The 26,713-nt window shown below is 32.9% G+C and overlaps 2 protein-coding genes across 2 annotated transcripts; one reads left to right on the top strand and one right to left on the bottom strand.

The window, feature by feature from the left end:
* Positions 1-77: 77 nt before the first annotated feature.
* LOC123686446 (protein KRTCAP2 homolog) lies at positions 78-2,350 on the top strand. The gene is made up of 4 exons (XM_045626593.1): positions 78-242; positions 301-519; positions 573-639; positions 902-2,350. The coding sequence occupies exons 1-4, from the start codon at positions 239-241 to the stop codon at positions 1,011-1,013; spliced, it is 402 nt and encodes a 133-aa protein (XP_045482549.1). The 5' UTR covers positions 78-238; the 3' UTR covers positions 1,014-2,350.
* Positions 1,577-26,713, bottom strand: LOC123686443 (kinesin-like protein KIF21A). Its single transcript, XM_045626584.1, has 8 exons — positions 26,328-26,713; positions 5,185-5,376; positions 4,859-5,120; positions 2,852-4,799; positions 2,342-2,673; positions 2,078-2,238; positions 1,785-1,945; positions 1,577-1,712 (listed from the first exon to the last, which is right to left on the bottom strand). The coding sequence occupies exons 1-7, from the start codon at positions 26,363-26,365 to the stop codon at positions 1,825-1,827; spliced, it is 3,054 nt and encodes a 1,017-aa protein (XP_045482540.1). The 5' UTR covers positions 26,366-26,713; the 3' UTR covers positions 1,577-1,712; positions 1,785-1,824.

Below are 26,713 nucleotides of genomic sequence, written 5' to 3'. Positions count from 1 at the left end.
ATGAAAATGGTTGATGGTTTTCTGTTAGTGTAGTTCGTTTTAGTTACTGGTTTACAAATAGCTTAATATTTTGTTTGGTAAACTGTCAAGCCAGATATAACCATATTCGTTTTGAAACTGTTAATCCAGATATTAGATGCATATTCCAGTGAAATGTTAAGCTGATAATAGACTTATATTCGATATTGCATGTTGTTTAGATCAACTTGAACTGGAAAATACAATTTAACAAATCAAAATGGGCAAGTTCAATTATTATTTGATATATAATCTGTTGTTGAACATTATCTCTAATTTCAGTGGTATCTACCGGCCTTTCCTTCATTATAGCGTCTATAAGTGCTGTGTTAATATTCTCTGGAATGCAAATGTATAGACCTTGGCTCAATTCATCTCAAATTCATACAGTATTTGGGGGATATTTAGGTTCCCTTTTTTTTACATTCTCATTGACTGCCATAGGAAACCTAGAAAATTGTGTTTTTGGCAAAACTTACCAATCAAAAATATTCCCAGAAGGTAACAATATTTTGTCTGTGACATTATAAATACTATATTTCGTGTACTTCTAGCCTTTTTTGCAATGTTGTTAGCCGTATTTGCTTCAGGTATGGTGCACAGAGTTTGTGCTACAACTTGGTAAGTGAAATTGAGTTAGATTAAAATGTTGATTTTTTTTTATTTTAAATCTCACTACAGACTATATTTTTATCAACACTGAAGTACTATTCTAATAAGTTAATTAAATGATTTGTAGTGGTGATCATGTATGAATTGTTTCATTTATTTTATTGGCAAATTAAGTTATTGCATTGTATGTAAAATATTTAAACTTTTCAATAATACATCTTTCTCTTCATTATTTTTTTTCATAACATATTCAACTCTAATATTTTTTCAGCTTGCTTATCTCAGGATGTGCCTTGTATTACATCAATAAGTATTCTCAGAAGGTATATGCTGTACAAAATGTTCCAGTTGTTACTCAAATGAACCGCAAAAAGAAGAACTGACAACTAAATTTTATACGAGCTCTTTTTGAATATTTTTATACTAATAGTTGTTTCATGAAACGTATGTATTTATAGATTACTTATGGATAAATGTTTTTTTTGTATTTCAAATCCATATTATGGATGAATGAACTCCGTGCTGGAAATTAATAGGACAATTTTTTGGTAGGAAATCAATTTATTGAAATAAAATCGAAAAATTGAGAAACATTAGTTGAAATGCTAATAAATTAACAATATAAAAACCAATGAAATCACTGGTAGCTGCAATAATACTTAATACCAATAAAAATAAAATTTTATATAAGCTCTTTTCGAATATTTTTGTACTAATACTTGTTTCATAAAACTTATGTGATCATAGATAACTTATGAGTATATCGTTTTTATTTTGTATTTCAAGCATAATTCTCTAAATTTTGGGATGAATGAACTCCATGCTGAAATTAAATAAAACAATTTTTTGGTAGAACATTTATATATTGAAATTAAAAAATTGAAATACATATATTAGTCGAAATGCAAATAAATTAACAATATAAAAATCAATAAAATCACTAGTAGTTGCAACAATACTTTATAATAAATAACAATAAACTCACATAAAAAATTTATTATATTAAAAGTAGGCAATTCTGTTCCAATTTCTGGGCAAAACTCAGCACTCGGAGCAAGACGGTCATCTATCATAATTTCATCCTAGAGAAAAATTGATATATTCAATGACTAAATAAATATAAAAGGATTTCATTTATTTCTCCGAATACTTACTTCACCAGTTTCGATTTTAGGAATACTGAAGTGGAGGGTATCAGAAAGAACTCGGTTCTGATGATCTTTCCACAGAGGGTAATCCAAAAAGAAGTTCTGCAGTATTAGCTTGTCTTCTTCTGACTTTAGGTCTAACATGAGATTCTGGAGGAAGAAGCATTCTAAAAATAATAAGATCATTTTTTAAATGTGATTTCCCATTGCTCTGTTTAAAATTATGATAAAATTTTCTGAGTTATTAAAATTACTATTTATATGCCTCAGTTCTTTTCTAAAAATTTTTCGGTACATACTGTGAATCAACGGGAGAAGAAGATCTTGAGGAAGTCGTTGAACTAGTTGTATCATTGGCGTTGCTTGAGACGCTAGTGATGAGTTCTTTACCAAATATTGGAATTTCATTGTGGAGGACATGATCAAGCAACTGACCCTTAATATTATTTTCTTGTTTCAGCTGTAAGAAATAATAAATTTTACTGTTGTATCAAATGCAATAAGGTTAAACATTTCAAAAAATAAGAATTTTTGTTACACTTGAAATTGAATAAAATACTAACTTCTTGTAATGTAGCTTCATTTTCTTTCAATTTTGCATCTCTTTGTGCTACAGCATGGCTTTGACTTAGTGCCATAGGGTACAATTTTTTTATAAGGTACTTAGCTTCTTCCATATCACATATTGTATCAATAGCATTTTGCAAATCTTGGTTATCGCTGTTGTCTTGGTTCTCCTCAATTTCCATAACATTATGTTGTGTTTCAGCTATTGCTTCTTGTACATAGTTTATATTTTCATTTATGTCTTCTATATAGCTTTCCAATTGAGTAATATCCAGATTTTTTTGAATGGCTAGTTTCCTTCTTCCTTCTAGGACTTCCAATTCTTTTCCTATACATATATAATAAAAATTAATATGAAATCATATACTAATTATTATCTATCAGCGGGGTTCGAAAACGCATGGAATTGTCAAAAATTTATAATTCGGTGGTTACAACTACCGGTTCAATAGATTTGAAATTTTTGAAATAATAAACCAGAATAAGAAATGAATGATAACACTCACTTAAAGCTTCTCGTTTTTCCAGAAAATGCTCCATTCTGATCTCTTGTTCAACCAATCCTCTTCTGTTCAAAGCAATATTATTGATTGCCTTTTCAACTCGTAACCATCTCTGTTTAGCTGCTTTTTCAGAAAAACATTTATTAAGAAGCCCGGCTGCCTTCATACTCAGCATCCCTCTTTGACTCTTTCTCAAAACTGAAACTTCTTCTTGTTTTCTTTTCAAAACTTGATCCTTAATTTTTCTTTCAGCCTCCATTGATTTTATCATACTAGCGCTTTTCCGTGATTCTTTTTTCAGTTGTGCTATTTCCCTCAGTCTCTTCATTTCAGCTTCTTTATGTTTGTGTGTTTCTTCTTTCATTTTATTTATTAATCTCACTTTGGCTCGTTTAAGTTCTAACAATTCGTTTTTGTAAGATTTTAATTGATTCTCATGATGACTCTGACTCCTGACCAATCTCACATGTTCTTTCTGAGCTGCTTGTAATTTCTTTAAATCTTTCTGCATATCGGTCAACTTTCTGGTATATTCATCTTTAATTTTTTTCATTCTTTCATTGGAATCAGTTTGCGGACCAAGTGAATGTAGAATTTTATCTCTTTCATCTTGTGTGTCTTTTATACGTAACTGAAGTTGCTGTAGTTTGTCTTCGTAATGTTGTCTCATTGTCTGCATTCTTCTTTGGGATAACTCTAACTCGTCAATTAGCTTTTGTTTCATATCAATATCTTGCGTGATATTTAACAACTCATCTTTCATTGATTCAGAGTCTATATCTTTCCATTCGTTATCAGTGTCCAATTCATTGTCTTCATTTTCTTCCTCACATTCCATCGTTTCTCTTTCTGAAACTAGCCGTGATTTCCGCAACATATCCTTTTCCCTTTGAATTTCTTTTTTCGCTTCTTCTAAAAGGCAGGAATTACCCTCAATGGATGATTCCAATAAGGACGTTTGATATTGTGAGCTTTGCGCTCTAGTTAGTTGTTTTCTCAGTTGTTCACATATATTATTGGATTCCATCAGTTTGGTACGTAATTCTTCTATTTCTTTCAAGTAAGACTGGACCATACATGCTACGTCGTTGTCGTTTCCACTTCCTATCCAAGCTCCAGTAGCTTTCTCAGCTAGTAGATTAGTGTTTTTGAGAGTTAATGAGTCAATAGTATCTTGCATAGCTTTAACTCTCGTCTTCAAGTTATTCACTTCTACTTGTAACATATTATTTTCGTAGAACATATCGTTTACCATTTCAGTACCATCTTGCCCTACAATTCTTTTGCCCTGTTTGTATTCAACTATTTCTAATTGTAATTGTGCAATTTGTTGTTTAAGCAATGAAATCGTTTTAGAACTCTTATCCTGATTAATAACAATTTTATTCTTTATGTTACGTGCTCTATTAGCGTATTTTAATGTATTTAAAGTCTCCATGAAATCCCTATCGCTTGGACTAACACAAGCTATCATCACAGTACGACTATTACCGCCTAAGCTATCCTGTAGCAATCTCGTTAATTTTGAATCTCTATAAGGAACGTGTAAAGCTTTTTTACTTTTATCACCTAACGCAGATATAACATTTCCTAAAGCTAATAGTCCACAGTTAATGTTAATTCCTTCTTTCGCTCTTTCACCTGTTGCGCCCGTCCTTTTGAGCCTTTCTGAGCCAGCCAGATCAACAAAGTGGAATTTTGCCGTAAACGTTTCAAACTCGTTTATATTACTGTCTGAAGATGGCACCAATCTTTGTTGTTTTATGTGGAGCGTGAAGATAGCATGTGATCTGGAAGATTGTGTGTTCATCTGAGTGCTTGCTGTAGTCCTGGACAGTGCACCTAGTCTGAGAAACTTCAGTGCTTCTTCCGCTGAAGTCACATTTTTGAAAGTCACTCCTTTGACCACGATACCGCCACATGGGTCCTCGTGTATCTTGTAAACTTTTTCCTGAAAATGAATTCCCCAGATATAGTAATCATTTTATCATAGCTATGGATTAGACTCACCTTATTGTAGCCTGGGTTGAAGAGATCTATAACTTCTTCATTGTACAGTTCCATGAATTGTGCTGATACTTTAAATTCAGGCGCTACAACACCATTTTCTCTTGCTTGCTGAATGCGGTTTTGTATACTGTCGAATAGGTGATGTATAGCTCTGGGTATGATTCCGATTTGCTTGTTACCCATATCCACGTCAAATCCTGAACCCATTGTATAGGTTTTACCGGAGCCCGTTTGTCCATATGCTAATACTGTTGCGTTGTACCTGTTTAGAAAAAATTAAAGAGTCGGATAAGGGTTCGATTGGTGGTGGTGATTTGATCACTCACCCCTCCAGTGATGACTCCACCGTGGAAGCCACACAATTTTCGTAAATCTCATTTTGGGAAGAATCTGTGTCGAAGACGTAATCATAAGTGAAAGACTTGTCGTTGCCCAAAGTAACCTGTGGTTCCCCTGGTGTCACAGTTGTGCATATATGGCACATGTCGATGATTTCTCGTGGTATCTGAGGCCGAATTCTGAAATGAAAAAATATATTTCAATGGGACAATACTGAAACAAACAAAGATTATCGTTTTCTATTCCTTTTTTTTTTGTGTTCATCAAATTACGATAAAATGAAAGGTTTTGCAGCATTGTGGTAATATGACAAATATAACAAAGAAATAAAATTTAAGAAGCCGAAGTAGTGAACATGTTTAAATTGCAAATTTCCCATCATTGTTCAATATTGATTATCATAGTGTTAACTTGAGATTTTGTGTTATCTGCTTATTAGTGTTGTGTCATCGCCTGAGCTCAAGTCACTAGTTTTGTTTGTAATTCTCATTTATTTACACTAAGCATTAACACTTAACGGTTTCAATTATGATAAATATACACTGTGTCCGTAAAGTATGGAACAAATTCATTTTTAGCTAAACAGACCATTTTAAGAAATAATACTGAAACACGTCGATTTTTGATTTTAATTTACCTTATTTTAAAATAATAATCTAATATACAGGGTGAATTACTTTCAAGTATTGACGTCACCGTCATTTTTTTAAATGGAACACCGAATGTTACCCGTTACTTTATGAGCACACACAATTACTATTGTATTTTTGTCCACCCTGTACCCATTGGAATCAACATGTGATACATTTTTGGAATCAGCTCAGCTAGAGTAAACGGAAAATTGAGACGAAATGGGGGTGTTCCATTTAAAAAAAATGACGGTGACGTCATTACTCGAAAGTAGGTAATTCACCCCGTATATTCAGGATTAGGTATTTCTTGAAATGGTCTGTTTAGCTAAAAATGAATTCGTTCCATACTTTACGCTTACGGAGACAGTGTAGAATCCTTTCCATTGATTTAAAAAATTACTCAATTTATTGTCGACATCTGAAAATGTTATCGAAGTCGATTTCATTTCGAATAAAATCTGAGAAGATTGTTGCATTACAAAAGAGCCACTTTGTTACCTATTGGAATGAAATGGAAGGTGATAAGAACTGAAATGTGACTTTCATTCCGATAGTCGAATAGCATCACTAGACAGAATGGGAGATAAACAATAAAAATTTTATGTGAGAATAGGTGTGGATATTGGCAATGAAATTGATGATGACGCTACTGAAAAACAAGTTTTTTCTAAGGAAGTTAGCAGTTATTTTACTCATTGCACTAGTTCAGTTCATATAACTTTATCTGAAAAAGTAAGGGATTTTCTTTGTTAAAATTCTATATCCTATGCTTTTACTATATGGAATTTACATAATGATATGTCAGAATGGATTCCAAAAGCATCAACGATGCAAGTCTTCAGAATTCCTTGGCTCCATTCGATCTTGAAATACCGACTGAGTAAACATTTAAAAAAATCCTTTAATTAATTCTTTACCAAATACGAAACGTCAAATCCAAGGCTTCACACCTGGTATGTTCTTCTATCCGCGATTTATTTTTGCACATTCCAGTTTAGAGTATATGGAAATTACTCAACAGTTTATGAATACTAATAGGATGTTGAATAAAAATTTCACAAGTTACGATCAAATGTGTGTTCGCGTATTTACTCCAAGATTTGGCGGCTAAATAAAGATAACACAAACGGCCTTCAAGTCAACTTTGGCCTTTTCCAGAGAAACATGACGAATTTTGTATTCATTATGTTCAATTTTATAAATATCCATTGATACACGTGAGTTTTGGATGAATTGCTCATTTATTTATTCAACAATTCATTTTCCATAATACAGAAACAAAACATAGGTAGGTATTGTTTAGATTGCGAAAAAAATAAATTAATAAAATAAATTATCTTAATAACTGTGAGAGATGAAATTTGGTACAAAAATCAATTGCTACACGACATATTCCCAGCTTGAGAATTAAAGCCTTTTATTTCGAATGCAAACAAATCAAGGATTCATTTTTACCACAATCTCTCAGTCTTTAGTTTCAAAGTGATCAATGTTTGAATGGTCCAGTTTTAGTAAAATTATTTTTTCATTTTGTTGTTGAATGTGTAATTGTAAAATTTCTCAGTGTTTTTTTTTCATACTCTATAGTTTTGAGTTAATCTATATGGGGTGTTCCTCCGATCAAGCCAACAATCAAAGAGTATAATTTGACACTTCGAAGGATTTATTTTGGGTTGCAAAGCCGAGGCGGACAGCTATTTTGCAAATATATATCTACGTTCCATTGTTGAAATATTCAAACGGTGGTTGTTAAGACCAAATGAATAGGTTAATGTAGTTCGCTTATTGTCATAGTATTACATCTATCATAGAATGCAGAATGCATATGAGTAGGCTAGGAAGAATATACAATAGGCGCATATTGTTCTCTTGCATTATAAATATTACAATATTGGCTTAACAGTATAATAATATAATGCATGCTTTCGGTATCATTTTATCTTATCAATATTTATTGGATCAATAGAGGGAAGATAAATTTTATCTATACGGATTTATGGGAAATATATTAAATCAGGAGTTTATAGGTTTTCCTTGTTGAACGAAAATAGGAAATTGTTCGACATTTCAAATGTGCATGACCCTAAGAATGTTTGAATGACATTTGTTTTGTTGACATTTTCCACCGTATCACCGGATTGCTTCTAAATGTTAAATTAATATTGATTATGTATATTATATACGGAAATAGTTTTCAAACAGAAGAATTCTCAATTTTTTTGTATATAGGGTTTACTAATAGTAATATGAAATGGTCATAATGGCAATACTGTGTACTATTTTTGACATGTTTTATGTCATTTATATTTTCAGAAGTAGAAGATTAGGTCTTTTAATCATGAAAATTTATTAATTCTTGTTTCATCGTAAAAAATCCTTGGCACGTGAAGAATAACACACATAACACATAAAAATTTTATATCATTCGTTTCTAAATCCGAATGGAACTTTTAAAAATTCATCACTCAAAAACTGAACAGGATTTGCTTCATTTGATTTTTTATTTCAACATATTCCGAAACGTGAACAATTTATTGGATTTTCTTCCCCCGTTGTTCTAAATTTGTAGTGTTTCTTGTGATGAATACCTATTTTTGATGCTCACCACACAATCCTCAAATTTGATAATCACGTCCTGTTTTTATTCTTCTGAATTTAATTTTTGATGACTCTCTCTTACGGAATTCATAGCGGTTTATCCAAGCGTAGGATAATCTGTAGGTGTTTTCGAATTCATTAATGAGCTTCATAAAATTTAGTACCTGTATTCCTCCACGTAGGTATATCGTTTTTATTGAAAATAAAACAGTAATTCACCAGACATCTTATTAGAGCAAAAATTTCCCCATTAATGTTTATCACATCAAGCTTGATTTTAGATAAATCTGTATGGCAATATTTGCTTTTACGATATTGGTAACCTTATAGTCTCAAAACTCTGCACCTACGTTTTCTTTGCCGTATATAATGTCGTTAATGAATAAGCAATGGTATCACTACCATTTTCATCTTTCACAATACGACAATGAGTATTGAATACAGATATAATATATCGCAACAGGATAAATAATTAATAATTATCAATATGAAAAATCTTTGAGCAGAGATAATCCAATAATGGTTCTTCCTAAATCTGAAGGACTTTCTAGAAACGTACAACAATGCCTCCGCCTTTTTTTTCCGAAATTCGTGTCTTTAATGTGAAGAACTGGTTATACATTTATGATTTAAAGTATTGTCCATCGCTGGCAACTACTTTCTCCCATCTTTCGGGCAGCGTACAAATCCTGCGTTGAAAGAACTGCATCTTTTGAAGCGATCCACGAATCGATCCAATTTTTTACTTTTTTATAAGACCGGAAGTGCTGGTCAGCCAGGCCGTGTGCCATTGATCGAAACAAGTGATAGTCCGAGGGAGCAACGTCTGGGGAATACGGCGGGTGGAGTAAGACTTCCCATTCAACGTTTCCAAGTATATCTTGACCACTTTCGTAACACGAGGTGAAGCATTGTCATGCTGTAAAATCACTTTATCATGTCTCACGTTGTATTGCGGCCGTTTATCTTTCAATGCTCGGCTCAAACGCATTAAATGTGTTCAATAACGATCGACTGTGATTGTTCAGTCGGTTTTAACAACTCATAATACACTACGCCGAGCTGGTCCCACCAATTATTTCGACTATCACTTACCGTTACAGCCATCTATTGCAAAACGGAAGAAGCAAAGTTGTACACCTAATATATATGTTGTGAAAATATTAATTTTTTACTGTTCAATAAACCCAGTGGCGACGAGTGCTTTCAAGACAAGGGTGATTTTTAAGGATGGCGGGGCAAGATTGTCAGGTCCATCTAAGTTACGTTGAATTCATGTTGTATTTTTTGCTCATGCGAAATTTCAGGGGGAACAGCAAAAATTGGGTGGGCGCCCTCCTATAGCGCCACCACTGAATAAACCTAATAATTTGTCAACTATCACATCAAACTTTGTCCGCTGATCATTCCGAATGTCATTTATTGCCAATAATAAATCAAAATATGCACAAGGTTTTCAATGACGAAAATGCATAGAAGGGCCAACTTCTTCCGACTTATTGTAGCGTGAAAAAAATGAGTAAAAAAGAGCCAGTTCACAGACGTGAAATGTAAATTACAGCATAATGAACGAGCTCTTTGTACGTTGTTGATAACAGTTTATTTCCTTAACCCTATATACGCACTCAATATTCAAGGTGGACGAGTGAACCAAAGAAATTAATGATATAAAAATAATTAACTACTGTTACGTCGTATTTTGGTTACTGGGGAAGAAGTCTGCCAATGAAATGGTATTTCATTAGTTGATTATTACAATAGATGTATTATCCTTGTATGAACACACTCTTTCCGATGAGGAAGAATAATTGATAATAATTCCATCAAATTTTGCTACTTGATTGAACTAATTGGACTAAATTAAATATAAAAAACAGTATCGATTATTTTTTTATATCGATTCTTCAAGTACTGAGTGTGTATTTTCCTTCTTAGTGATGTGTTGATCATAATATACTCCCAGATATTCAATCGATATTTTCAAAATTTTTTTGTACGATTAAATTTAATCGTACCAAAAAATTTTGAAAATATCAAATCAAATCAAATCAAATTTATTTAACAAATCATTACAAAACAATAGGTAACAATTAATAGTCAATGTCGTCTGGCTGCCCGACATAGAAGTAAAATGTGGATGGCCTGTTCTGGAAAGAGAATGTGAAAAATTTTGTTCTTCATTTTTAGACTCAACTTATTTCACTCAGCTATCTCTCCAAGTGCTCCATACCTTTTTCAGATACCCTAAGCGTATATGACAAAATCTCTCTACCGTCATTATCAATGGATAACACAACAAGCCAATTGAAAAGTCCCCGGTCTACCATAGTAAAAAACATTTTTTTTTTCAAAATTTGATTTTATTATTCAACATAGTTGCCTTCCAGGGCGATACAGCGATTATAGCGATCTTCCAACTTTTCGATACCATTTTTATAGTACGATTTGTCTTTCGCTTCGAAATAGGCTTCAGTTTCGGCGAATACTTCTTCATTGGCGCTAAATTTCTTTCCAGCGAGCATTCTTTTGAGGTCTGAGAACAGGAAAAAGTCGCTGGGGGCCAGATCTGGCGAATACGGTGGATGCAGAAGCAATTCGAAGCCCAATTCATGCAATTTTGCCATTGTTTTCATTGATTTGTGACACGACGCATTGTCTCGATGAATCAGCACCTTTTTTTTCTTCAAATGGGACCCTTTTCAACGATTTCAACCTTTAAACGAACCAATAACGCTATATAATAATCGCTGTTGATGGTCTGGCCCTTTTAGAGGTAATAAATGAATATTATACCTTGCGCATCTCAGAATACTGAAGCCATAACCTTGCCAGCTGACTGTTGTGTTTTTCCACGGTTTGGATTCGGTTCATCGTGTGCAGTCCACTCAGCTGACTGTCGATTGCACTCCGGAGTGAAATGATTGAGCCATGTTTCATCCATTGTCACATATCGACGCAAAAATGCAGGTTTATTGCACTTGAACAGCTTCAAACTGTGCTCAGAATTATTAACACGTTGTTGCTTTTGAGCTCGCGCGGCCCCCATTTTGCACACAGCTTTCTCAAGTACAAATATTCGTGAATGATATGATGTAGACGTTTAGATGATATCTTCACAATGTCCGCTATCTCGACCAACTTCACTTTACGGTCATTCAAAATTATTTTGTGAACTTTTTCGATTTTTTCGTCGGTGACAGCCTCTTTTGGGCGTCCACTGCGTTCGCCGTCTTCGGTGCTCATTTTACCACGTTTAAACTTAGCTTACCAATCAATGATGGTTGATTTTCCTGGTGCAGACCCCGGAAACTCTTCATCAAGCCAAGATTTTGCTTCAACTGTAAATGTTTCCTTCAAAAAGCAATATATTATCAGCAAACGAAATTATTTTTTTTTCATTCTTCAAATAACAAAAGTAGCTACACTCACAACGCAATATCTCACAAACTAATGGTCGGACTACTGTCAAATTTTGACACGTATCGTTTGAAGGTTGGTACTAACTAAAAATCATGTGGATTTAAGATTTAATACTAGCACCGCCATCTGTGCACCAGACCTTGGACTTTTCAATTGGCCTAATATCATTGTTATAAATGAGGAACAGCACTGGTCCCAGTACTGTGCCCTGAGGTATTCCCATCTCGATCCTACGCCTCTCACTGATTGTTAAAAAAATAATCAAAGATTTTCTCGCCGACGTATTGCATTGACAATCACCTCTGATGATTATAATCATCGTTACGTATTTCATTTCGAAACGGTTCTGATTATTAAACAATTTAGGTAATGCAGCAGATGGTGAATTTAATAGCAGATCAAAGTTATTCAATCGTACCGCCCGAACTGATTCGATATGCAGCTGAACGCGATTTGATGCTAAAAATTCACCTGCAATTACTAGCGTGATTCATATTATTATTAATGGACATTTAGTAGCCCAGATAATGTAGTAACCATTTATGATTCTAATAACTCTATTGACGTCGGTTTCAATGTGCGTAACCTTGTTAAACAATGAACGTAAACCGATATACGATATACCCCTTTTAGGAATAACGAACATTCAATGCCTGGAGCAATGAAAATGGTTCGTAGGTTTTTGCGCAAATGTATGCAATTTTCGAATTTTAAACACACACAATAACCCTCGATAATAATTTCCTAGAGATTTCAAATTTTCAGGGGAGGTTCAAACAGCGCTTTAAAAAAAAATATCTCAGCTACTTTACGGTATCTTAGTTACTTTGAATCATATAAGTATCTAGGATACTTTTCGATGGGAACTGTATCTTGGATGTTAACGAAAGTATCTTCTTCTTCAAGTACCTATCCGATTCGAATATTGGCAATCATATAATTTTGTTGATAGCAGCTCGAAAAAATTCTGGTGAGCTTTTTCCAAACCAGGTTCTCAGGTTCCACAACCATTATACCTACTAATTTCCCTTGAATTATGAAAAGTCCTTGGTCTGATGCACAGATGGCGGTGCTAGTATTAAATCCGTATGATTTTTAGTTAGTACCAACCTTCAAACGATACGTGTCAAAATTTGACAGCAGTCCGATCATTGGTTCGTGAGATATTGCGTTGTGAGTGTAGCTACTTTTGTTATTTGAAAAACGATGAAAAAAACAATTTCGTGTGCTGATAATATATTGCTTTTTGAAGGAAAAATTTATAGTTGAAGCAAAATCTTGGCTTGATGAAGAGTTTCCGGGGTCTACACCAGAAAAATCAATCATCATTGATTGGTATGCTAAGTTTAAACGTGGTGAAATGAGCACCGAAGACGGCGAAAGCAGTGGACGCCCAAAAGAAGCTGTCACCGACAAAAAATCAAAGCAGTGCACAAAAAAATGCTCGCTGAAAAGAAATTTAGCGCCAATGAGGAAGTAATCGCCGAAACTGAGGCCTATTTTGAAGCGAAAGACAAATCGTACAACAAAATGATATCGAAAAGTTAGAAAATCGCTATAATCGCCCTCTAAGGCAACTATGTTGAATAATAAAATCGCATTTTGCCAAAAAAATGTGTTTTAGCTTACTGGATCTTATAATAACTTGAATTTTCCTGAGGATTACTGATGAATAGTCCGACAAGAACCGACAATAAACCAAAAAGTGTAGTACTGAACCACAGTTTCTTTTTAAAATTTTCTTAACTACCAGTGGTTCACCAAAAAAAGTTCTGGTGAAAAGAAACTCTTCCAGAAAAAATAAAACCCTGTAATTTTGCATTTAACATTAGCATGATGAAAACTTCAATCTGGAATATCTACCTCAAATTTAAATATCTTGTGAAGGGAAGGTGCTATGAGAAAAAAACTTGAACTTTAACATATTTATCTCGAAAACAAATCGCAGACACATGTTAAAGGACTTTATTTCTTAAAATGATCTAAGAAATCTGTCATTTTCGTTTGTACCTCCAATTTAGGAACAACCCGTATAGTCAATTCAGAACTGTCCTCACAATTGAATTGCAATTTTGATGAAACACATTAAATTGCAGAACACAATACAGAATATTTTTCGATACGAATAACTCAGTTCAGTTCTTTGATAACTGCAGTATAAAAATTTTGTGACGAAAATGATACAAAAAACCGGAAACAACGGGTAAGTGTATACGATGACGAATGAAAAATCACTGATGACAAAACAAGGGGGACGACGACAATGCGAGTAGATAAAGGAAAATAATAAATCTTGAACATATAATTCCTCGTAGTGCAATAAGAGTAATTATTTTGAAAGCGATAATAAACTCATAAACCTAAATATCATCAAATCAAATATCATAAACATAAACAAAGGGTCCGATATTTTGCTCCGTGTCGATTTTAAAGAAAAGTAAAAAGATTAGTGGCTCATATTATGGAAAAATTTTGGCATTTCGTCTTTAGAGAAGGTAGGGTGTACACTACCTTCCTCACAACATCATATTTTTATGTTTTTATGTCAAATAGCGCATTGTTTATTTTTGCCATTTATATACTTCGACCTGAAAGGGCTGTGCCAATTTTTTAAATAGCCGTTATACATAAAAGGTCGTTTCTAACAATTTTATAGATAGCGAACATGAATATCCATTTAATATATCAGTAATAGCATCCAATTTAGTCTAGAGCTGCAATTAGAGTTATATCACAACAGTTAATTTGTCCTTCGATCAGTTTTCTAATAATAGATAATTCATCGGTTGGACGTCTGAAAAATGTTACAATTCCATTTGAAAACTTCATATTCGTGTCTTCGGCTAAAAATAAGAACAGAGTGTACTGGAAGTGAAAACCCAGTCCGAAGCATATTCCATATTTCAGGTATATGTTCCGTGTCCGAGAATTTTAGACGGCTTGGCGTATTGTGCATTTAATTTTGACATGCTCCAGTATCATCGAATCGATTCGTTACATTTCCAGCTTTCAAGAAAACCGCCATAGAAATCGAATATTCATGGGTTACTCTAGATGAAAATTCTAGTCAGGATATTTCTACGCCAATTTGCATTTAATTCGAGTAAGTTTTCGACAGTGCCAACGAGAGGCTGAATACAATATTCACCAACTCTTGTCATTTTCAGTCAACTTGTTAGAAACTCTATGGTTCATAGGTACTTCGCAGAAAATGTCTGAAAAAAAAATGAGCCGTGAAGTTATTAGTTTTAGCGTTCTTTTTAAAAATCGTATTCATGTTTTTTTTATGAAATGTCGCCTAATCCGTTCATTAGGGATATTCTCAGAGTAATAAACATAGAAAGAGGGAACATATGTCATTTTCAGTAAACAAATTTTGTCTCCAACATGAACTATCAAATTTGACACGAAGCGCGCGGAAATGAAAACATATCAGTGATACGATAGAATTTCTCCACAAAAAACGCACTTCTTATGTCCCATAGTGAATCAACGTTTTATATTAACTCAAAATATATTGAAATAAATAAACTAAATATATCAGAAATTCAGAAAACAAACTTCAAGCGCGCCAAACGACGTGAAACAACCGATGACACTAGGAGAGCAAAAGTGGCCAAACCTTCAGCAGGTAGATACAGAAAATAATAAATATTCAGCTTATTATTAATTCGACATTTAGGGAAAATATCAGATTCCAAATATTCAAATTTGCATATTCAATCGGGAATCACTCAAATGAATATATTTCATTCAATATAATATACATTCATAACGATAAAGTAAAGTTGTGGATTTGAAAATATATCACAATCCGACAACGTAATCTAATCATGTTGGGGACATTTAAAAATTGCTTATACTTCCTCTATCTATATATGTTTATTACTCTATGGGGAGATTCGATTTTCCCTTTTTCGATATATGCCTTCTAAAGTATCTTCTTGCATCTTGGAATTTTTTCAACTCCGAATTGAGACTTGTTGATTCCCAATTCCAACGTTTTTCGTCCCAATTTGAATGTGATTATTCTCAATTTGAATTTGTTGATTCAAATTCAATGAAAATAATCAAATTCGAATAGGGAATAAATACATTCGAATTGTGACAACATTAATTTCTATGTGAATTCATTATTTCACTTTTTGTTTGTGTAAAAAACATTCAATAATGTAATATTCTGAATCTTTCATTTTGATATAGAGCATTCTCTTAAAGTAAACTTTGGTATAGATTCGTTCCCTGCTTTAACATACCTTACCTTCAATGAACAAAGATACGTGAATTTCATAGAAAAAATCAAATGAAATAGCAATTAATGTCGTCCCAATTTGAATAAATTGATTATTTCCAATTTGAATGTGTTTAGTCCTGATTTAAATTTGATTATTCCCAATTTGAATTTGTTAATTTCCAATTTGATTTTGTCTAGTGTCGATTTGAAATTGAAAAGTTATAGATTGCTAAATTTTATTTTACTTAACAACCTTTACAAACTCAGAAAATATCATGGATATTCTAGGGATAGATTCTGATTTTACAAAAAATCTCTCAATGATATTCACCTCATGAAATTCTGTAAAATCATTCATACTTCAACTTTTTCTGAATTTCTGTTTGATCTGATTCTTATTATTTAAATTATTGTGAAAACAAAATTTGATACGTGTTTAATACTACAACAAATGAACAGATTTGATGCATTAACGAGTTTAGTTAAAATAAATAGCTAGCATATCATAATATTAGCTTGTTTTAAGTCTGAAATTAATAAAATGAATGAAATTTTGGCGGATATTCTTAAATCCTTCACTGTTGAGAGAACTATCTCCAGAAGACAATAAAGATGTATAATTATGATTCTACCTGACACGTGTATGTAATACGTAATGGTAACCTAACGATTTTCTCTGTGTAATCTAGAAAACAACACGAAGATCAAAGATCCACATCCTGATTTACATAGACGTCGCAAGCAGAAGACGAAGAAAGCTGTACATGATTAGGCATCCACGAAAATAAACTGTACCTCTAATTATGAAATAAATTTAGAGACAAATTCTTCCAACTTGAATGATAGTATCCCGCCTACTTGAGGAGGAAAGCCTCTCAAATGAAGAGAAAGAACAATTTGTACATTCTCCAGACAACCTGGGCTGTCGCTATTGCTATGTCAACCTTATGATAGGTATTTCTTTTATTTCCAGTGATTTATCACTTCGCACTGCTTCCGTTCATTAGTTCACGTGGATCTCGGATTTCAGAAGACATTTACCTCATTTTCGAATGTGTGTAATCCACTTTTGTTTGGTATTTTCAATAATGAACTTTTGAATTTACGTTTTGAATTGTGTTGAAGAAACCATAGGTATGGTTGATGAATAGGAGTTTTGCAAATGAGTACTGTTTTATATAAAACAATTTTCTAATCATTTCTAAATGTTGTTGAAGCGTGTATATTTCCATGATCATTTATACTGAACACAGTATAAATGACAAGAAATGTACAAAAATACACAGTGTTGCTAGTATAACTATTTTAAAATGTATCAGTCCTATTGGAACACTTTATACAGGGTGATTCACCGGAATGGCCATTAGACATTTATGGAAATTTATCATAATTTCGAGCTGAAAATTCGCATACTGGGGTTTGAGACAATGATCTTTCTCCCTAAAATAATTTCAGATATCTACAACTTCCGCTTATACCGGAAACAGACTACTACTTCCTTATTTCAAATGGCACACCCAGTATATTATTGTATCATTAAATAGCTTTTTTGATGACAAATTCGGCAAAATGCTATACCTTGGGTGAAAACTCAACGGTTCATGAGTTAATAGGATTCTTATGAAAAAAATTGTGGCGATGTGGAATACATTTTTTTTGTATTTTTCAGCAGAAAAAGCTTTTTTCGAAATGTTTTTTTTCTTTTTCGATTCTGCGAATAAGTAGCATTATAAGACTTTTTGCGGTTTAGACCAAAATGTACAGGGTGTTTATAAGAAGATCATGAACTTGAACAACTCATATTCATCGAAACCCAAGATTTTCAAATTAGAACCTATATTTTTTTATTATTTCAGTCGATTCTACGTACAAAAATAGTGGGGGTTACTCAAGCAAACCTTATACCTAAAATGTATACTTTAAGAGTTATCGAGGAAGAACTTTAAATGAGAAAAAACCGCAATTTACTACTGTGTTGAGTGGTCTGAGACTCTCGAAAACACACAGAAAAAAACTAAAATTCGATGTTTGGATAACTAAATTTACATTTCATGAATTATAATTAATTCTTCATTGGGATTGTTGAGAAATACATGAACAAATACAATTTTCAATTATGAATAATTCATTACACTTCTTGAAATGTCAAATTTAGTTATCGAAACATCAAATTTTAGTTTCTTTCTGTGTTTTCCGGAAGTCACAGACTATACTCAACTCAGTTGTAAATTGCGGTTTTTCCTCATTTGTAGTTCTTCCTCGGTAACTCTTAAAGTATTCGTCTTAGGTACAGGGTTTGCTTTAGTATTACTAACTTATACTATTGTTGTACGTAGAATCGACTGAAATATAAAAAATATAGGTTCTAATTTGAAAATCTTGAGTTTTGCTGAATTTGAGTTGTCCAAGTTCATGATCTTCTTATAAACACCCTGTACATTTTTGGTCCAAACCGCAAACATCTTATAATGCTACGTTTTTGTAGGATCGAAAAATGAATCTTTTTTTTTTCGAAAAAGGCTTATTCTGCCGAAACATTCGAAAAAATGTGAGTCCTCATCGCCACCATTTTTTTTCATAAGAATCCCATTAACTCATGAACCGTTGAGTTTCTACATGAGGTATGGCATATTTCCGCAATTGTCATAAAAAATCTATCTAATGATGCAATAATATACTGGGTGAGCCATTTGAAATAAGGGAGTAGTAGTCTGTTTTCGGTATAACTGGAAGTTGTAGAGATCTGAAAATATTTTAGAGGGAAAGATCATTGTCTCAAAATCCCCTATACAAATTTTCAGCTCAGATTCATGACTAGTTTTCCATAAACGTCTGATAGGCGATCCCGGTGAATCACCCTGTATTGCCTAAGTAAACATTTCCCTTTTTAAGGATTTAATCTTCAAAATAAGTTCATTCGAGTGATATGAAAAATTACTAAACGATGATTGCAATTCAAAGTTCCAAACTCACACTTGAAGTTGAAGGATTGTATGAATGTTTTCGTGTTTTGAGGTTTACGAATAAAATATCATGTACGTAAAATTCGAAGTGTTTTTCTTCTTATGATTTCGTACAAAATATGCTGTTAATTGATCGCAGTGATTCATCTCAGCTCGTAAAAAGGATTTGAAATTCAATTATGTAACCATAAAACCCGTGTCGATTTACACCTGAAGCTAGAAATCAAAACCATTGATGATTTCAAAAGATGTGGGTCACATGCCCACACCCTGTAGACTTCTACCCTTGACTTCAGCTTGTATCTAGGACATTTTAACTTATACGTGAGTAATGAGATCAATGGTTTCTGTTTTCTTAGTATATCATTATGCTATCCTTGTTGTGGGTGTTCATGTTACTAGGAAAACGACAATAACTATTCCTGTAAAATCTATATTTCATCGAAAGTTTTAGATTTATATTTTTGAATTTTAAGTCGAGTGTTAGGAAATCGAATTTTGCTTCTGATAATTCTAAGACGGTAAGCATGGCGCAAAATACCATTTTGAAATTGTGCCCTAAACTAGCGTGACGCCCACTGAGATTATATAGTCAGAGAAATCATCTATAGGTGTATTAAGTAGTACTCTTGAAAACTCGTAGGTTTTAATAGTTTTGTTTAAATTGCCCAGCCCAAGATAGTGAGATCCTATTTGGTGTGATGATGCACACCTGATCTCTGTTCGAAAACAATAATTATTATGGAAAAACGAAGAAAATGTTGACGATATTTCCAATAGGAATGATACAATCTCGGATACAATTTGAAATGGTTCTAATGGCATTTTTGATGTCATTTGTTTTCAGCAAATTTACCATTTAATCATGGAAATATACCAAAGTGCTCCACCAACATTTGGAAATTGTTAAATTGTTCAATCAAAATCATGGCTCTTTTGTGAATACTGAAAGCTTTTGCTTTTGCAGATTTTCCATAAAAAATCAATTAGCTTGTTGTTTCTGCTAGCGTAACGTTAAACTAGCATTGTCGTTTATCTCCTAATTTTTTTTCGAACAATTGGAAAATAATGGACAATTCAACGATAAACTCTATTCAATGAAGCGGCTTATTTTTTATTCAATGGTTATTTAAACAAACCAAGGGCGTAGATCTTTTTTTTTTTCTTGGTGGGGGGGGTTATCGAAAAAAATTTTTGACGACATTTTTCACTCATATCTATAATGTGAGAAAAAAAAAGTTTGAAGCGAATTATTCGAAATAATTTTTTTTTATTACCAATTAACTTGTTCTTATCTTATACTGGGTGTTCCTGAATTGGAATTACGAAGGAAAATGATTCCTTTGATAATTTTGAAAAAAAAATGGCGCAAAAACATGAGCCCGCAAACGCTTTGTTTTCGAGATACAAGGTGTTTCTTATAGTCCCACTTTTTTGTGATGCTTAACTAGTTTATCGACTCTTTATTAATCTTCGCTACCGAGTTGGTAAATAAGTACCAAAACTTATAATTAATTTATTTATCACACCTACCTAACTAGATCTTCATAATAATTTGGATTTTCCTGAGAATTAGGTACTACTGATGTTCGAAATTTTTTCTCGAAATCCATTGCAGATACGACAAAACTACAACAAACCAAAAAATGTAGTACTGAACCAGAGTTTTTTGTCAAATTTTTCTAAACTACCAGTGGTTCACAAAAAAATTATTCTGGAGGAAAGAAGCGGGCACCCATCCAGAAAAAATTCACCCTGTGATTTGCATTCAAAATTAGGATATTACTTAAATGAACTAATTAGGAAGTTAAATATCTTGTGAAGAGAAGGTGCTATGAGAGAAAAACTTGAACACCTGTATCTCAAAAACAAAGCGTTTGCGGACTCATGTTATAGGACTTTTTTCTTGAAATGATCCGAGAAACCTGTCATTTTTATTTGTACCTTCAATTTAGGAACACCCTGATGTCTTCACAAATAAATTGCAATATTACAATAAATTGTACAACACAGCCCAGACAATTTTTCGATACGAATTCAGTTCTTTGATAACTACATATTGAAATTTTGTGACGAGAATGATACAAAAAACCGAAAACAACGGGTAAGTGGATACCGATGACGAATTAAAAACTCACAGATGGCAAATAAGGGACGATGCCGTGAAAGCAGACAGATAAAGGAAAATAATAAACCTTGGAGAAAGAAGAGTTTGTAGTGCAATGAAAGTACTCATCTTGAAAGCGATAATAAACTATTATTTTTATTTGTTCATTTTATGGAGTAATTTTTGTTCTTCGTCTTTGCAAGTTTTTTAAAATTTTATTTTTTGAGAATATATGAGGGGTTTAATTACCCCCCCTATTTCTACGCCCTTGAAACAAACAGAATTGTCGGAGAGTAACAGTAAATGGAGAACAATGATGCGGAATAATGTTAAATTAATTTTTTTCCTGTTCTTGTTGAGGATGATCTGAACAATATATATGTGACTTCGACTGAAAAAACCAGTTTCCTGATTTATAGGATTAATCATAAAATTCTTGGAAATATCCAACCAATAATCGTTTATCTCGAATTTACGAGATATTAGTAAGATTTAATTTATAATTGTATGTACCAAACACCTCGATCGTATTTACCTCCAGGCAAATAATTTAGATCTAAGTGTAGAATAGAAAACTTGTGTTCTTCAATATTTTCAAATGTCATATTCTCGAAACTAGTTTTCAACCCACGTCGGCATGTTGGAATGATTTTGTCATTATAGTGAGAACTTATTTGCGACATACCTATTTCAATCAAACCTCCTGTGCATAAGGTGTAACGTGATGAAATGCTATATGATATACCTAGAAGGTGTTCTGATCTTCTGAAAATTATAGATTGGGAAATATGTTTTTGGAGCACCGCTATACTTGATTGATTCGATCTTAACTTGAATGAGGATAAATTCTACAAAAAATCGATCATCAAAACATTTCCAAACAAATTTCAATATTCAATCTGGAATTGACTTATTTGAATTCAAGAGTTTTTTTAGTGATATTTTGTTCCCTAAAGGAAATTGTTCCAAAAACTTGACGAATGACAATTTTTGAAAGTATTTTGTAATTCAATCTTTTCATGGCATGTCACTTTCCAGGTTAATTGACGAGTTGTATTATATGTTTCATTGGGAAACGGAAATACTTCACAGGTGCATAGATGGTACCAAGGCGGTTCTCGAGATACCCCATTTATTGGGTTTTACTGTCTTCGTAGCCGAGATACAGGGTGTTTTATGAATTTTGCCAGTTTCTTTCTGAGGCCATATCAAACGGATCACCCGGTAAATTTTCTTCATATTTGGCAAATATGTTCCTAATTGAGAGCCAAAACGTATCATGCAATAACTGCTTTGAAAATACAGGTCCGGGTTAACAAAAAATTATTAATCGTTTGAATCCTCGTAACAACAGTCTGTACATCGGAATTTTGTTTTAATATTCGGAAACACCACTAAAAACTGAACTGAGACGTGTACTTCAAATTTTTGCGCAGACAGTGTTACTGCACAAATTTTCAATGTAAAAGTGAAGTTTTTGAGAACTTGGATACCTGAAAGTGGTTTGAAGTAACTTTTAACAATGAATTATCAAAAATCCATAATTATTTCAACATTACTTTGTAATTCATTTTTACATTGGTTTTCCTTTTCATAGCTGTATACTATTTCAGTTTCTATTTATTGAGAATTGAGTTGCATTAGGTTGATATCGTATATTTTGAAACAATCATGAACAAAAAAATATAATAACAAAATAATAAATTAATCTGAAATATTCTAAACAACAATGGTCTTCTGTCAAAGTGATAGTTATCAACCTACTTGATTGAATACGAAATTTTATGATTAATCGCAGTAGTGAAAACAGCTCTGCTAAAAGAAACAATAGACTTCACACACGAAAGAGGACTATGATCTCAATAATTAACTCACATATTAATCACTAAAAGTTACTTCAAACCACTTCCAGCAAACCAAATTCTTAAAAAATTCACGTTTTCGTTGAAAATTTGTGCAGTAATGAGAAACGACGAGAGACTCAGAGAGTAACTCAAAAATAAAAACTGAAATGGTTTACAGCTATAAAAAGGAAAACCAATGTAAAAATGAATTACAAAGTAATGTTGAAATAATTATGGATTCAATATTTTTGATAATTCATTGTCAAAAGTCACTTCAAACCACTTTCAGTTATCCAAGATCTTAAAAACTTCACTTTTACGTTGAATATTTGTGCAGTAAAACTGTCTGCGCGAAAATTTGAAGTACACGTCTCAGTTAACTTTTTAGTGTTGTTTCCGAATATTGAAACAGATTCTCAAAATTCCGATGTACAGGGTGTTGTTACGAGGATTCAAACGATTCATAATTTTTTTGTTAACCCGGACCTGGATTTTCAAGGCGGTTATTGCATGATACGTTTGGGCTCTCAATTAGGAACATATTTGCCAAATATGAAGAAAATATACCGGGTGATTCGTTTGATATGGCCTCAGAAAGAAACAGGTAAAATTCATAAAACGATCTATCTCGGCTACGAAGACAGTAAGACCCAGAATCGTATCTCGTATATGGTATCTCCAGAACCGCCTTGGTGTCACCTATGCACCTGTGAAGTATTTCCGTTTCCCAATGAAACACCCTGTATAACTACTACTACTTACTATATCTATAACTTATTAGAATATAGATTACAGTACCGCATAGAATAAATCAACAATAATTTTCGGTATTTATAAGAAATCTACAACTACTGATTTATTTCTGCTGGCTCAAATTATTTATTTTTACACCGAAAGGAGAGCTATATAGAATTTTCTTCGAACATTCATAAAGGGAATTGAAACACCTTCAAAAATACTCGACCCCTATTGCTATTCAATATTCTTGGGGAGTTTGGGAGTTTGGGAGAAATTTCCGCTCGAAATCAAAATTGACCTGTCACAGCCTTTTACAGAAAAACTCAAACGTACATATCCGGCTGGACAGTTTCACGTGTCACCCTGAAATTTCATAAAATTGTGAGCGTGTAAACAATATCTAACGTTTATTTCCTGTTGTGAGTGTTGCTGCCACTTCGATTCCATTCTCTGTCGCTGCAATTTTCAAAGAGATGTTTTTGCAACGAAAGGAGAGCTTAATAGATTTTTTTTAAACATTCGTAAAGAGAAATGAAATTTTCCAGGTGGTTTGGATGTGGACTATTACTTATTCCAATGCATTCGCGTGGCAAATCGAAACATACTAAGCTAGACGCCTTGGTGCCACCTATGCACATGTGAAGTATTTCCGTTTGCCAATGAAACACCCTGTATCATAACGGTTTGAAACTTGATGAAAAATTATACGATTACGATTTTGAACAAGCGCGCAAAGTTCCTGTTTTTCTCGTCAGTGCTTTTCTATATTCTTTAGCGGGACTGTACTTTTGACAATCATTCATTTTGATGAAAATATAGGTGTGAACACAATTTGATCCAAGTGAGAAGAGTTGATTCAAGTAATTGATCAATTGAACGGCCTCGAACGAATCTATGGAAAGACCGAATACTTTTTAACAATTCTTTCCTACCGGATGTTGGCATTTCTATTTAATTATGTTGGAATAATGAATGATCCACAGGAGAATCGCTTCACAGGAAGAAGCTGAACAGCACGAAATGTTATGATATTTCCTTTTTTAGACTTTATTGGGCTGAGATTCGATATTGTGTTTTCTACAAACCTAAAGCCTTCAAATAAGCTGTTTATTTTTTAACACAGTAGTTGAAAGATATTGAGATTTGTTGAAATAAATCACCGTGGAAGTAAAATGACAGTTGTAATGTGTTTATGTTTGTCGTGCAAACTATGACGTCATCGAGGACGTCACATAACGGTAAGAAGTGATAGAACGTCCTAATCACGCAAAATTCATCAGAAGAATATTCAGGAAATATCACTTTGCCAAATAATGCCGCATTCTGTCTCAAAAATCAATGTTAAGGAGGGTAAATACGGCCACCCCAACATCTTGGCACCATACAGAGGGGTAGTTTATAGGGTTTTCACATGAAACTCCCTCGTCTCTGAACGATTTTACTAGACAACGTACCGAGTTGGCGATTGTGAAAAAAAAAATCCAGACGCCACCAGGAATTCGAGATGATAAGTAATATCAGGCTAGAACAATAAACAAACGGCGATTACAATCGTGTTTGACATTAGAAATTGTTCATAACATGACGATTACAAATTGAATTTATTTTTATGAAGGCAATCAATTTTATCTGAAAGATAATATCTATTGTTCTGAGGTATACCATACCCTTGAATACAAGCAATGTACCTAATCATAATTTTCGAATGTACCTGGACCTTTTTTCACAAAGGAATAAGGAAGTTGAAAATATTTCGAATAAAAATTGAATCATAAAACTAATTAAGAAATATAACATTTCATTTGTATGAGGAAATTTGTTCGCTATGCGCTTCCACATTTGTAATACGGGATTCTGTTATTTTATGGGCAATTACAATGGATTACGACAGTAACAATTTTATGATTTCAACATAAAAATTTACTTGCCGAAGACTTGATTACAGCCATCAAAATTTCATTCGAATTGAAGGATTAAATGAGATTTTTTATATTGAAGAAATGAATATAGATGATAAATTAGTCCAAAAGCATTCCATTTGTTTTTCCATAAGAAATTGTGCTGTTAAGTCCAAGAAAACATCGTATTTATAGATAAGAATGAATAGGTACTGAAAATTCGAAAATTTCGGGATTTGGGCCTATAAGAATTTTTTTCAAATCCAAATAAAATTTTCGAAACTTACTGTGAAAAATATTGCAATCAATATCATCGTAGCAATTCACTCTATTTCTAATTCAATGATTTTATATTTATGGAAAAACTAAGGTTGGCAGAATCAATTTGTGAAAAACCTGGAATTTTTCGACGATAACATTTAATACAATATTCTCCACTGCAAAAGACTTGGCTCTTATTTCATTTTTATCAATTATTGAAAATTTCAGCATACCAAATGTTTATTTTGAAAATGTATCATAAACGTTAGTAGTTTTGTAGGGATGCTGGGAAGATGAGATGAACTAATTTCAAAGTTGAGTACCTACGTCCAGTAAAGTAATTAGGTTTTGAACATTTGACAGTTAAGATCCAATAGGTGACCGAAAGATCGAGAAAAAAAAGGGAAACAACAATAAACAAACAAGAGTATTCACCTGACAGCTACTCGTACAGTAAGATCCTCTTCGTCCATTTCGTCAAGATGATAAAAAATATCACAACACAATCAGATGATTAAAAAACACCTCACAACTCCTCACATGTGTCCACAGACTCAACTGATTCAAACACCTACCACTATTTGAAGATTATTAAATACTATTTAGCATGATGACACAATTGTTTACTAATTTTCACATAAATAAATAAATGGACACGACGGTTTTTCTCAGGTGTTTTCATAAATCGAGATCCCTGTACTGTGTGTACTCGGTTCGTTCATGGACGAAGCAGTTCGAATGGGCAATTGTCAAAAACACATGTATGTAAATAAACACATAAACCGTCAGAGTGAAAGTGAACAAGAGAATAGAGAATAGAC

The sequence above is a fragment of the Harmonia axyridis genome, chromosome X (genome assembly GCF_914767665.1).
Source record: "Harmonia axyridis chromosome X, icHarAxyr1.1, whole genome shotgun sequence".
NCBI lineage: Eukaryota > Metazoa > Arthropoda > Insecta > Coleoptera > Coccinellidae > Harmonia > Harmonia axyridis.
The sequence above is the reverse complement of the archived record's forward strand: the minus strand, read 5'-3'. Positions and strand labels throughout refer to the sequence as shown.

Excerpts from the sequence above, each read along its gene's own strand:
- LOC123686446 (XM_045626593.1), top strand. Across the intron at positions 520-572 it reads ATCAAAAATATTCCCAGAAG|CCTTTTTTGCAATGTTGTTA; the intron begins GTAACAATATTT and ends GTGTACTTCTAG. Across the intron at positions 640-901 it reads AGAGTTTGTGCTACAACTTG|CTTGCTTATCTCAGGATGTG; the intron begins GTAAGTGAAATT and ends ATATTTTTTCAG.
- LOC123686443 (XM_045626584.1), bottom strand. The coding sequence starts at position 26,365 with ATGGACGAAGAGGATCTTACTGTACGAGTAGCTGTCAG. Across the intron at positions 4,800-4,858 it reads TCAACCCAGGCTACAATAAG|GAAAAAGTTTACAAGATACA; the intron begins GTGAGTCTAATC and ends ATTCATTTTCAG. Across the intron at positions 1,946-2,077 it reads TCTTCTCCCGTTGATTCACA|AATGCTTCTTCCTCCAGAAT; the intron begins GTATGTACCGAA and ends TATTATTTTTAG.